This window comes from Camellia sinensis, chromosome 5 (assembly GCF_055761805.1).
Source record: "Camellia sinensis isolate YWXY chromosome 5, ASM5576180v1, whole genome shotgun sequence".
In the NCBI taxonomy this organism is placed as follows: domain Eukaryota; kingdom Viridiplantae; phylum Streptophyta; class Magnoliopsida; order Ericales; family Theaceae; genus Camellia; species Camellia sinensis.
Window position 1 is genome coordinate 133,551,869 of NC_138965.1, and position 14,357 is coordinate 133,566,225.

Sequence of the window (14,357 nt, forward strand, 5' to 3'; positions counted from 1 at the left end):
TTGTGAGAGAAAAAGTGAAATAATTATGTGTTTGATGTGATATTTTTTCTTATTAACTATTTTAACATATTTTATCTTTTTGTAATTTTTAACCTATACTAAGCTATTTTTTTTCTTCCCAAACACTTTATAGAAAATAACTCGTGTTGCAACTCATTGCAAACAATCATTCCTCAACTTTCGAGGCAAATGCATGCTTTATTTTTTGAATTGTATAAAACTTAGTAGAATAAGATTGGTATTTTAGATTATCTTTTCTCTTGATATGTCTAATTCGTATAATTGACAAATAACTATATGTATTTAAGTTTATAAAGAAAAAATAAATTTAAAGTGATTCTCACTTTAAAGAGACTTCTCAATAGCAAAATGGAAAAATTTACTTATATAAGTTACATTATATAAATATCATATAGATCAAAGCATTAAAGTTGGAAATTCCAACCTAGTTTAGCACTCATTTTTATCTTCTTTTTTTTGTATGTATCTAAAAATATATAATTGCATTAACATTTTAATTATTTTAATACTATTCTAATTTTAACAACACTTTCCATACATCTCACAACGATGCATCTTTTATTATTTGCCTAGCTTAATTTAGAAATAGTATCAAAATATATGAAAAATATTATAAAAGACTTACAAGCCACCTATTTTTACAATATATATAAACATACATAATATACAAAAGTATATAATTACATTGAGAACTCTAATAATAATTATTTTTTGGTATTTTATTCTTTATCTTTTAAAAATACTATTATCCAACATTTATCCAACCTGTTATTTGCATGTTTATTTGAATATCCAATTTATAAATAGCCTAAAAAAGCATATATGAATAGCCTAAAAAAACATATATGCAAATAATTTAATTAAAAAATATCAAAAAAAACACTTCAGAGCCACCTCTCTCTCTCTCTCGTTACAATACAGCCAAGTGATCAAAGTAGGGTTTTCAAAATCTTCAACAATCTCTTCTGCGTCGTCATCATCTTCTTCTAGAGAGAGAAAGTGTTTTAGAGAGAGAAAGTATGAGGGATACGAGCTTGGATCTTTTCGATCCGAGGACGGTGATGGACTCCGACTACTCCCCCAACGGCGGTCGCGACGGCGATTTCGGCTTTGCTTTCAACGATAGTAACTTCTCCGACAGAGTGCTCCGAATCGAGATCATGGCCGATTCGCCGGAGACTCGGTCGGACGGCGAGGGATGTCACAGTCTCGCCGATTGGGCTAGGTATCGGAAGCGCAGAAGAGAAGATGTCAAGAAAGATAACGGTTAGTTCTTCTTGTTATTGTTGTTTTTTTTGGTTGTATATGTATCTCTCTGTGTTTTTGTGTTGTGAATTTTGCTTGAATCTGCAGGATTTGAGTCTTGTTTTGATTATTTTTTTTTTTTAATGATAAAGCAAGTTTGTGTATTTAGACGTTTTTATGTGTGTATAATTCAGTTTGGTTGCTGAGAAAATCTGAGAGTTATAATTCAGTTTGGTTTTCTTTCCCCTTCTAACAATATCATACATATTGTGTACACTTCCCATACTTTTTTTGCAATCCTTGTGTAATTCAACTAATGTTAACCGACATTGTTTGTTGGCAGCTGTGGATACTGTTGGATGCCCTGAGGAGCAGATTTTGAGTTGTAACCAGCCTGATACTGATGATTGTGTGGGCTGTGAAAATCAAGATGAGGAAGCAGTTGCAATGATTGAAGAATCACCATCAGGTATTGGAATAGTTTTTAAGTCAAGTTATTGCATTTTTTCTTTCAAGTTTCAACTTTTATTTGCTTCAGAAATCAGTCCAAATTTATTTGATTTCATCCATTCATATTCTGCCCCACAAGCCATCTGCAATTATTACTAGTATTTTAAGTTTAAAATTTGAAAATTTGGAGAAGAAAAAATTACGATGAGTTAGCTATTCTGGGTCAGCTATACAAATTATTGTTCTGTTATGTAACTCTATGTACTGCTGTATTTGCCTTTGAATTATTGATTTGTAGGAGATGATGAAGCTGGAAATAGTAATGATTCAAACTGGAGCATGGATTGTTCTACAGTTTTGAGAGTGAAAACTTTGCACATCAGTTCTCCAATTTTGGCAGCAAAAAGTCCATTTTTCTATAAGGTAAAGATCATTATTTTCCTTTTGAAGTTTTTTTTTTATTTTTTTTATTTTGAACTTTCTAAAATTGCTGGATGATGTTTATTTCCATTTTATTTAATCATTTGTGTAGCTCTTCTCAAATGGGATGAGGGAGTCAGAGCAGCGACATGTAGCACTACGAATCAATGCTTCTGGTATGGATTAAATTTTAAGCATCCTACATTTGATATGACTAGCTTCTTCAATCTAGTCGCATTTGGAATAGATAACGTATATGTGTTCTATTGTTCTGCAATATGGTTGAGTATGTTTTAGGTCATGCTAATTCCGTTAGAACAGTTCCTCTTGTTTAAGTGATTTGTGAGAATGGAATAGACTCTGTTATGCTACCTTAAATAACAGCCCCTTTTTTTTTCTCTCATGGGCCAGAGGAAGCTGCCCTCATGGAGCTCCTAAATTTTATGTATAGCAATACCTTATCTACAACTAGTGCTCCTGCTTTGCTGGATGTGCTGATGGCAGCAGACAAGTTTGAGGTTGCTTCATGCATGAGGTATTGCAGCAGACTATTGCGCAATTTGCCCATGACACCCGAGTCTGCGCTGCTATATCTGGAGCTTCCTTCCAGTGTCTTAATGGCTGAAGCGGTTCAGCCTTTGACAGACGCGGCAAAGCAGTTCCTTGCTGCCCGTTACAAAGACATAACCAAGTGAGCCCTTCTTTTTGTTAGAAGATATTTTTGAAGTTTTTTTTTTTTTGAATTTCCAATAATTGTTTTCTTGCAGAAATAAAATCAATATGAAAACAATAGGTGTTTTTAAACTTCTCATTATTTTTGCTTCACTACAACCTGAAAAAAACATCGAAAATGAACATTATCAACAGGCCCTAACTTTTCTCAAGCCATTCTTCCTTTGAACATGTGAACATTGTTTGATTACTACTACTGTTAGATCCTGTTTGAGATCTCTGATTTACTAGTTTTGCACCTTTGGCCAGGTTCCATGATGAGGTTATGAGCTTGCCCCTTGCCGGAATTGAAGCAGTTTTGTCTAGTGATGATCTCCAGGTGGCATCAGAAGATGCTGTATATGATTTCGTGTTGAAGTGGTCCAGAGCCCAGTACCCAAAACTTGAGGAGCGGAGAGAAATCCTAGGTTCTCGCCTTGGTCGCTACATCCGCTATCCTTACATGACTCCCCGTAAGCTAAAGAAGGTTTTAACATGCAATGACTTTGATCACGACCTTGCATCCAAGGTTGTGCTAGAGGCTCTATTTTTCAAAGCCGAGGCCCCGCACCGACAGAGAACCCTTGCTGCAGAAGAGTCCGCCACCATAAACCGACGCTTCATTGAACGAGCCTACAAATATCGGCCTGTAAAGGTGGTCGAGTTCGAACTCCCGCGACAGCAATGTGTGGTTTACCTGGATCTGAAGCGAGAGGAGTGTGCAAATTTGTTCCCATCTGGGCGAGTGTATTCCCAAGCGTTCCACCTAGGTGGACAAGGTTTCTTCTTATCAGCACACTGCAACATGGACCAACAGAGCTCGTTCCATTGTTTCGGGCTGTTTCTCGGAATGCAGGAAAAAGGGTCTGTCACTTTTGCGGTCGACTACGAGTTTGCAGCACGGTCAAAGCCAACAGAGGAGTACATTAGCAAATACAAAGGCAATTACACTTTTACAGGCGGCAAAGCTGTTGGCTACCGCAACTTATTTGCCATACAATGGACTTCATTCATGGCCGAGGATAGTCTTTATTTCCTCAATGGCATACTCCATCTCAGGGCCGAGCTTACTATCAGGCACTGATAAACTCAGACTACTCTTTTGACTTTGCTTCTCAGGTAGGCTAACCTTCGCAGTAAAGGTAAGGAGTTATGTTTCAAGTTAAGATGTCATTTGTTCGTCTTGAGTCCACAGGCCAAATCATGCTCTAGAAGACGGTAAAAAATGTAATTGTGTTGCTTGTTGGAGAGAGAGGAAGAATTTCCCTTCCCATCTCGTTAGCCTTTTTAAAAAAAATGCAAATACAGAGGATGTTGTTGATTTGGTGTTTGTGTGCGCCTTTTATTAGACTTTTGTTTGGTAGGGAAAAATTACATGCTGCATCAAATTAGTCTTAGGATTTTCTTCTACAAGCCATGCTTTTGACAAAATCTGTTGCTTGTATTTTGGGTGACCCTCTTTTTTTGGAAGATTGAAAAGTCTAGACCCCCTCAATCCCACGATTTCCTGCGGCTTTACAACAATTTGTTTGGTTGGATAGAAAAATAGTGTGTAGAGAAGGGGAGAGTAGCAGAAACGCCGCAGTTTTACAGTTGACTGTTTGGTTGGACAGAAAAATGGAGGGGTGTAGGAAGGCAGAAATAGCTCAACTCGCTTGCCTTTTACAATTGGCCTTGGTTTAAAAAGTTGGTTATGATTATTTATTTTATTTTATTTTTTTTGATTAGCCAAGGATTTTCTTGGAATATATATATATATATATATTTCATTTTTGGGAGAAAAAATCATAAAATATCATACCTACTCGTCGGCTTTCTTTTCTTACCCTTTTTTCAAATTTCCTTTCCTAGGGATATGAATATGATGGTTGGGAACCTTGAAGGCCAGTCCCAACTTAGAGTGACATTAGCTTGAGCATAAATTCATTTACTGTATTCTTAGGCCTCGGTTGGCAAGTTTTTATTTTAGTCTAAAAGATAAAAAGTTCTTAAAAAAAATCAAAAGGCTTATATAACCTATACTAAAAAAATCAATTTTTTTTTTTTTTTACTTTTTGCATATTTTTTCGTAAAAAATTAAAAAATTATCTAAACATGTTAGTTTTTTTTATTTTATATTTTAGTTAAAATCGTAAAAAATTATTAAAATAATTTGATTTTAAATGAAGCCTTAGTACTAATATTTATGCTTCTCAAATTTTTATCTTTATTATTTATTTTTTATACAACTTGTTATTCGGCTCAAAGAATCGACTAATTTGGGGCCATCTTACTGTCTACCAGAGGATTTCATTTAAGGTTAGGGCAAGTACCGTACGAATTGGTTCGAAAAAATTATTTACATTTATGAGGTTTTGAATTTTAGACCATGAAGAGAGGACACTGTAGGCCCAAGCTTTGACCCCCAGAAGTTTATGCCTCTCAAGTTGTTGGCCAAGTAACATCTTGTTGAATTTGAATTTGATTTGTAACACTTGTTATCGTGTTATTATATTATATTATTTAAAAATGAATATTGTAAATGAATTGTGCAAATTCAAAAAAATAACTTTTTTAACAATGAATTTGTTTTTTAGGTTGCTGTACCTAATCCTCCCAATTCGTCTCTAGACCGACTTGACAATATTATGTAGCGTTTGATTTACTTTTCAAAATGTAACTCTATTTTAAAATCATGATTTAGATGTAATATGTTGATCAGATATTTTTAAAACATAACTTAAAATTATTTTCAAAACTCCTCTCTTCTTTTTTTATTTTTATTTTTGATTATTTTTATTAATCAATCAATCAATCATATTTTCTTTCTCCTTTCAGTCTCTCATTTTTTTATACATTAATCAAAAAATAAAATAAAATGTTACAAATTATTTTCAAGATTCATAATGAAACAGATTTTCTTTTTTCAAACCATAATGTAAAAATTTAAAACTTAAAATTAACTCCACACTCAAATTATAATTTTAAAATTAAACCAAACGGATTAGGGCGTTTGGTAACGTTTACGTTTTTTGTTTATGTTTATAAAAATTTTATAAACTGGTTTTATTTATTTTTAGAAAAACATAAATTATAAACGCGTTTGGTTTGAACAAAATGTTTAAAAAAATTTAAAAACATAAACTAAAAAATATGTTTGTTCAGAGTTAAATATTTATATTTATTTTTATTATTTATGACAATGGGATCACACACATTATAATTGAAAAAAAAAATTAAATAATTGAAAAAAAATTTAATTGGAAAAAATTAATTGAAAAAAAAATAATTGAAAAAAATGAAGAAAAATTAATTAAAAGAATAATTGAAAAAAAATTTAATTGGGAAAAAAAATATTTGAAAAAAAAATTATTCGAAAAAGAATTAATTGAAAAAAAAAAGATTAATTGAAAAAAAATAATTGAAAAAAAATTGTTTGGAAAAAAAGTTAATTGAAAAAAAAATTGAAAACTGAAAACGTAAACTCATTTTTTGAGTTTACGTTTTTTCCTCAAATTTATAAACTGAGAAAACCATTTATAAACCAAAAATATTATCAAACAAGTTTTTATGACAATTTTTAAAATTTTTATAAATATAAACTAAAAACTGAAAACGGAATGGTTACCAAACAGACTCGCATTTGGTAACGTTTACGTTTTTTTTATACATGTTTATAAAAATTTTATAAACTGATTTTTGTTTATTTTTAGAAAAACATAAATTATAAACTGGTTTTTGTATATTTAAAAACATAAAATAAACAACACGTTTGTTAAGGCTTAAAATATTTATATTTATTAATTAACTAATAAAAGAATATATATATATATAAATAAAAGTTAACCTACAATCACATGGATTAGTTAATGGAAATAAATATCTCATAATAATAATAATAATAATAATAATAATAAGGGGATTAGGGAAGTCAAAAAGAGGAGAAGTTGCTGGAACAATTGAGAAAGACAAAAAGAGAGAAAAATCGAGAGAGAGAGAGCCGAAGGGAAAGAAGAAAACAGGGAGAGTGAGAGACCAAGAGAGTGAGGGTTCAATTTCCTTGATGAAGAAGGTCCTCTTTGCTGGAAGTTATAAGAAAATTCAAGAGTTGTTATACAGAGAGAGAGAGAGATAGAGAGGGGAGAGAGTTGTTCGTAGAGAGAGAGAGAGAGAGAGAGCTGTCCGGTGTCGATCGTGACTCTTCCAGCATCGATACTTCTCCTCCGGCCTTGATCCTTCTCCTCCAGCCTTGATTGTAACTCCCCCGGCCTCGATTGACGATACCCCTCTCCATTTCTCTCTCTTTTGGATTCTTTGAACAACAAAGTGAGGGAAGAAGATGAGTAGAGTTAGAGATAATGTATATATTATCGTTGTAGTTGGGAAATTGAAAAATGCTCCTCCGTAGATTCGAACCATGGTCTATGTTATTGTAGCTCCGCGTTTTTGGGCTTCCATTTTGTGTTTAAAAATCAACGGAAACTCATTTTTTGAGTTTACAATTTTTTCTCAAATTTAAAAATTGAGACAATCATTTATAAATCTAAAAACATTATCAAACAAGTTTTTTATGATAAATTTTTAAATTTTTATAAATATAAATTGAAAACAAAAACATTACCAAACAGCCTCTAATGTTTTTTTGTATTATTTTAATTTTGATGTTGTGGCCATACCCTCCCCAAATTCTTCTGCATATCTCACAACAATAATTTTTAAGAGGTTGATATTTGACCAGACTGAGGTCCCGTTTGGTAGAGTTGTGAGAAACTAATTCTAGATTATGGCTTAACAGATTATAACTTATAGCTTTAAACGTAAATTGTTAACTTGTTTTGTGCAATTGTGGGATTATGAATTTAATCAGCAAAGTAATGTTTGGTTGAATAAGCTATAAATAACTTTTTGCTGTGTAATGTCATTTTTGCTCCCTTCTTTTTTCTTTTCCTTAATTTAATTTAATTTTATTTTTTCTTCTCTTCTTTTCTTCTCTTAATTGTTTTTTATTATCTTCTTTCCTTATTTCTTTTTTTTTTCTTTTCTTTTCTGCTCTTAATTTTTTTTTCTTTTTCTTTTTCTTCATTTTATTTTATTTTCTTTAGTTTATAGTTTATTTTTTCAAATTAGAAGTGGTGCATGCATGGTGAGAATAATCATGAGAAAATTTTGAAAAATGTTGAAATACCAATTAAATTTTTTAAATTATATTCATTTTAGTTTATAAATACATGACTATTAATTGATATTTTTAAAATTTGTTAAAAATTGTTACAAATACCAATTAATATTTTTTTAATTTATTATTACAAAATTGTTACAAAATATACCAATTTATTAATATTTTTTAAATTTAATATATTATCAATTAATGGCTTAATTAGTATCAATTAATACTAAAATTATTAATTAGTATCAATTAATATAAAATTTATTTCATTAATGGCTTAAAATGCTTTATTATTATTGTTATTATTTTTTAATTAAAAAATATTGAAAATCCTAGCTCCGGCGGAAGGTCGTGGTGCTGGAGGATGGGATCGCGATGGCATGGAAGGGTTTCAGATCGAACAGCCTCTATCGTCAGATCGTATCGGCAGAAGGTCGATCGCGACGGCGGAAGGTCGATTACTATGGTTTGAGATCGTGTTGGCAGAAGGTCGATTGCGACGGCATAGAAGGGTTTCAGATTGAATAACCTCCATCGTCAGATCATGTCGGCAGAAGGTCGATCACGGAAGTTCGAACACCTTTCGATCGCGACGGCATAGAAGGGTTTCAAAACCTTAGCCGGCAGCATCCATCGTCAGATCGTGAGAGAGAGAGCTCACAGAGCTAGCTCTAGTTCACACCGGAGAGAGAGAGAGAGAGAGAGAGAGAGAGAGAGCGAGCGAGCTAGTTTTGGTTCATGCCACCGGAAATCGTCGTCGGAATTCGCCACTGGAAATCGCCTATCAAGCTTTACTCTCTCTGAAGAAGTGAACAGTGGCTAGTTCTGGGTTTTATATATTGGTTTTTTGGTAATAGTTGAAGTTAATGAAGGGCATTTAAGTAATTTTGTCGCTCCCTTCCCAGCTTGCCACTTAAGCTACAAAATTAAGCACCCTCACAACTACTTCAAGAAATAGCTGATTTTTCACTTATAAAAAACTGTAATCTGTATTATTAAGCTAAAAATAAGCTTTACCAAATAGGTCCATTAAGCTACACCAAACACAATGAAACGGCTTAAATTAAGGTAAAAGCTGAAATAAGCTAAAAATAAACTCTACCATATATGGTTGTTAAGTTTATATTCATGAGATTAAAGTACTAAGAGTAAATTTTTATGATATCAAAAAGCTTATAGATGTATTCACGAGCAAATCAAACACAATTGACATATTATTAAAGAGAAAGGTAGAATGTTGATACTTCAACATCTAACATGCTTAAGTTGATCTCTAATAATGGGATTTCAATTCTTTATCAACATCCTTTTAAAATTCAACCAACTGAATGTTATAATGTGAACATTTATTTAAAATATGATTTAGAATATGTCTTGCAATTTGTTCTTTTCAATTTTTACTTTCCAACCCCTTCCCTTCCTTAGGTTCCACCCTAACCCCTCATTTCACTCAGATGTCAGGTTTATTCCCCCATCATGCCCCCACAACTACCATGACTACAACCACTTTCCAACCCCATCACTAACATACCCCTATATCTACCATGGTCACTTCCTTATTATCGTACAGAGCCATCATTATTTCTATCATTTTCTCTAATTAAATTCCTAGTTACAACCACCACCAATCACTGTAACCAATACCATAGCCATCTCCTCCAGCTTCTTCTTACTTGATTTTAAGATGAGTCAAAAGAAAAATAATTATATAATCCCCATGCAATTATATTTAACTGTTGGCTAGTATGGTTCCCTAAGCAATTTGATTGCATTGTTACAGTAAAAATTGGTATTTTAATTTATTTTTTTTACATCATTATATTTTTGTTAGATAACCTAAAAAAAAAAAAAACACTAAATAATTTTTCTTTTTAAAAATGTGAGGATATATTTGTAATTTTAAAAATAAAAAATAAACAAAAATAAAAATGTGAGAACCGTGACTTGGAGGGAAATTTCCACACTCCAAGTTTCCTTACTTCACACACTTACGATGTGTTTGGTTGGAGGATTTGAGGAGGGATTTGAAAAGGGAAAGGAAAAAGTTTAGTGAAATATGAATAAAATATACTTACATTTCACCTAGTTTCACACACATTTTCCCTTTCCCTTTCCCTTTCCAAATCCCTCCTCAAATCCCTCAACCAAACATAGCATTAATGAATTTTTTCAGAATCATAATTTTATCCTTTAATAAAATTACCATCTTATCCACCACCATCTCACACATACATTTCACAATTTCTCCATACACATCTCACCCACCACCATTTCACCAGCCACTTAGGCACAAGCATTTAGTCGGACTACATGGTCTTTGTGTCAATGGAAATGAGAGGCTTTTGGTTTACGAGTACATGGCTCAAGGGACATTGGCACAACATCTGTTTGGTTATAGAGAAATGGGGGTTTCTCCGCTGACTTGGAAACAAAGAGTCACAATAGTGTTGGATGTTGCCAGAGGGGTTGAATATTTGCACAGCTTAGCACAACAGAGTTTCATCCATAGAGATTTGAAACCCTCTAACATACTTCTTGGAGATGATATGAGAGTAAGGTTTCTGATTTTGGCTTGGTTAAGGATGCCCTTGATGGGAAGAATTCAATGTAGACAAGGTTGGCCTGACACATTTGGATATTTAGCACCTGAGTATGCTGGTAAGCAAAACTTCTTTCATATGAATTAATTAGACATTTATCAATCTGTGAACAAGCCAATTCAAATTTTTCTTAAGCATTGAATAGAACATATTTTATCTTTTAATGTATGGTTTAGAAAGAAAATGGTTAAGTTTATATTTTTATTTTAAAAAAAAAAGAAAAGAAAAAGAAGAAGCAATATTTCATAGACTTTCTTAGGATTTTCATTTTACAGTCATACATTAAAAACCTAATTCATGGATCAATTAATTCTAAAATTGCCAAATTTACATCTTAATTTGAATGTTGATCCATCATCTTTTGCTTCCTAACAGCCACCGGGAAAGTGACCACAAACGTGGATGTATTTGCATTTGGAGTGATCTTGTTAGAGATAATCACTGGAATGAGAGAATGTGTATGAAGAAGGTGAGGGTATATTTGGAATGTGAAGTGTGTGGACTGAGATAAAGAAGTAAAAATCAAATTACTAAATGTGTGGATTGAGAAAAGATGTACACAGAAATAATTTGGTGTGTGAAAATAGAATTTCCCTGACTTGGATGGTAGAGAGAATTTCCCTGACTTGGACGGTAGAGAGAGCTTTAGAAAAAGAACGCTAAGAGACTCCCATGAAGCTGAGTTGAGTTGAGTTCTCTCTCTCTCTCTCTCTCTCTCTCACTCTTTCTCTCTCTCTCTCTCTCACTCTCACTCTTTCTCTGTCTCTCCAGAACAATAGAGGGGGAGAGGACTAATTGAACGAGAAACGTCCGATCTAGGGTTTTGAGACATGCCAAAGAACAAAGGAAAGAGAGGCAAGAATCGAAAGAGAGGCAAGAATGAAGCAGGTGACAAGAAACATGAACTCGTCTTCAAAAAAGACAGCCAAGAATATGGTCAAGTGTTTCACATGCTCGAAAATGGGCGTTACGAAGCCATGTGCATCGACCGAACGAAGCGTCTCTGCCACATCCGAGGCAAGATGCACAAGAAGGTCTGGATCGTCGTCGGAAACATCATCCTTGTCAGATTTCGAGATTACTAGGATGACAAGGCTGATGTGATCCTCAAGTACATGCCTGACGAGGCTAGGTTGTTGAAGGCTTATGGTGAGTTGCCCAAGAATATGAGGCTCAATGAGGGGATAGCTGTTGGACTTGATGAAGAGGATGATGCTGCTTATATTGAGTTTGACGATGAAGACATCGACAAAATCTAGGGTTTGTCATGTTTCTTTCTCTCTCTCTCTCTCTACATTTTGTTTTGGTTTTATAAGTATACATATATTTATAACTTGTAAGGTTTGTATTTACATACCGCCGTGATTGGGATGTGATACTTAATGAATTTGATGCAATAATATTACACTGCTTCTTAATTATTATACCTTTTGAATGATCTGATTATCAATTATAATATTTGATGGGGCTTTTGTTCATAAGTTTGTGAACAATTTGTTGTGGATTTGATTTAATACCTTGTTTGCTAGGCAACGATGAGAACTATTTACTTGATTTTAGCATGGTGGCTTGGTTTTAGACAGGATTGTAAATGAGCAGAGTTGAGCTAGGTAATAGGTTAGTTTGGCTTGAAAATTTAGCAAATTTCAAATTATGTTCGAGCTTGGTTGGATTACCTTTTGAGCCAATCTTAAACAAGTTTCAATCTAGTTGATCACAAGCTGAGTTCAAGTACCTTGATTTTATTATGTTGCATATAATTAAGTCGTGTCGATCTCAAACTAACTTTTAACGAAATGAACAATAGCTTGGTTCATCTTACAATTCTAATTTTAGATAGATGGAGTTTATATTTATATTTATATTTTTTGATTTGGAAGATGTGTCAGTAAGTACCCATTCACCTTCTTTCTCTACTTCTCTAGTTGGCATGCAACGCCCTCAAAATAATAACATTAAACCCATCAAATAAGACATGCATTGATATGTAAAAGTTCCACATTCTTCCATTTATCAGAATTCCATTACATAAGTATTACATGTTAACAACAAAAGCAAATGCCCTATGGGCTTACAGCTTTCCAAGTTAACACTTGGTTACAACAAAAGAGTACTAACTCATTTACACATTAAGCCCTTGGCTTGAATTTACATGTAATACATCAAAAAGTAAAACGACAAAAGTATGTCCGCCTCTAGCCTCCCAAGCTACGTTCTTGGAGGTGGCATGCTACCTGTACCTGAAAATGATATTCCCATATAGGGTGAGCCACAGCCCAGTAGAAATACACTAAACCAACCATGAACAATGACTAAAAGATTAGCAATTGATAGATGGCCAACACTGATACATTCACATAAATCTCATATTTATGTCATCCGACTTATGAGTCCAAGTTACTCTTCATTTTCCCTTTTTCAACAGATAAGCATGTTAGCTCTATCATTATTTCAACAGATATGTATAAAAACTATATCCCACATTCACAGATAAGCATATAAGCTATACCCACATTCTCAACAGATATGTATAACAACAATATCCACATTCACAGATAAGCATATAAGCTATATCCACATTTCACAAAGATAAGCATATGAGCTCTATCTTCACTTCTCTAGACAAGCATATGAGCTGTATCTACGGAGTTCATCCCCTATCTTCTCCCAACACTATCCGGTTTAGAGGTACATCCCCCATCTTCCCCTAAACCGCAGAGTACATCCTCCATCTCCTCCTCTACGCATAACGTATACAAACACATTGGTTCTATATACAATCAGTCAACACATACAGTTAATGTATTCTATCAACCGTCAAATTCCATGACACATTCCATTGATTAGTTTCCGTTTGCCTAATCATCATGCATTGTCTACAACAATCACGACTATCCTCCACCGATAGCCCAAAACAGTTATCTCTAAACAGAAAATAAATGCACAATGGATATTCAATCAACATTTCATTTCCTCATTTTTCACAATTAATTATCCCAATTAATCAAACAATGTAATTAGGTCATTTTCCATAATTAACATTTCAACCCTTAGGTCCCTTTTTCATCAATGATTCAACATTTATTCCATTTCTCTATGCCAAACATGCATCTAGGTTTATTATGAATAAAACCCCAACTTTTGTAAAATAACACAAAAGCCCCAAACTTTTACCAAATTACCAAACCAACCCCAACATCTCAAAATACTAAAATTTAAAGACAAAATCCATAGAGAGGAGTAGGATATCCCTACCTCGAAGTTTGAGCCAAAAAGGAGATGAAGACTCGAAGATCAACGTGCTCCAAATCCAAACTTTTTCAGATTAAGTCGAAGCTCTCAACGCCCTCTATCTTTTTAACAAAGGCCCTAGGCTAGATTCACACTCTAGGGAGATCAAATCTTAGAGAGAGTGTAGGTTTAGAGAGAGAGAGTCTCGGATCTAGGGTTTGAAAGAAAAAGAAAGTGAAAAACTGATGTTCAAAAACGCTATTGTCCGCTGATATAAAACACGCTCGCTCGAGCGAAGCCTTTGTCGCTCGAGCGACCAGACACAGAAACTCTCGCTCGAGCCAAGAAGTTCTCGCTCGAGCCGAAAACTCAGAAGTGCGCTCGAGCGAAAGAATGCTCGCTCGAGCTAACAACTCAAACCCTCAGGTCTGCAACCAGAAACACGCTCGAGCGACTGACTTCTCGCTCGAGCGAAGAACAAGCCAGACCGCTCGAGCGAAGAAAACTCGCTCGAGCCAAGAAATGCAACTCTC

At 33.7% G+C, this 14,357-nt stretch overlaps 1 protein-coding gene and 1 pseudogene across 1 annotated transcript; both read left to right on the top strand.

The window, feature by feature from the left end:
- Positions 1-814: 814 nt before the first annotated feature.
- LOC114259753 (BTB/POZ domain-containing protein POB1) lies at positions 815-4,168 on the top strand. Its single transcript, XM_082869824.1, has 6 exons — positions 815-1,287; positions 1,610-1,735; positions 2,015-2,139; positions 2,249-2,312; positions 2,548-2,827; positions 3,118-4,168. Exons 1-6 carry the CDS (start codon positions 1,041-1,043, stop codon positions 3,929-3,931), a joined length of 1,656 nt encoding a protein of 551 aa, XP_082725950.1. The 5' UTR covers positions 815-1,040; the 3' UTR covers positions 3,932-4,168.
- Positions 4,169-10,350: 6,182 nt separating this feature from the next.
- On the top strand, positions 10,351-11,852 carry LOC114279899 (receptor-like kinase TMK4 pseudogene; annotated as a pseudogene).
- Positions 11,853-14,357: the final 2,505 nt, after the last annotated feature.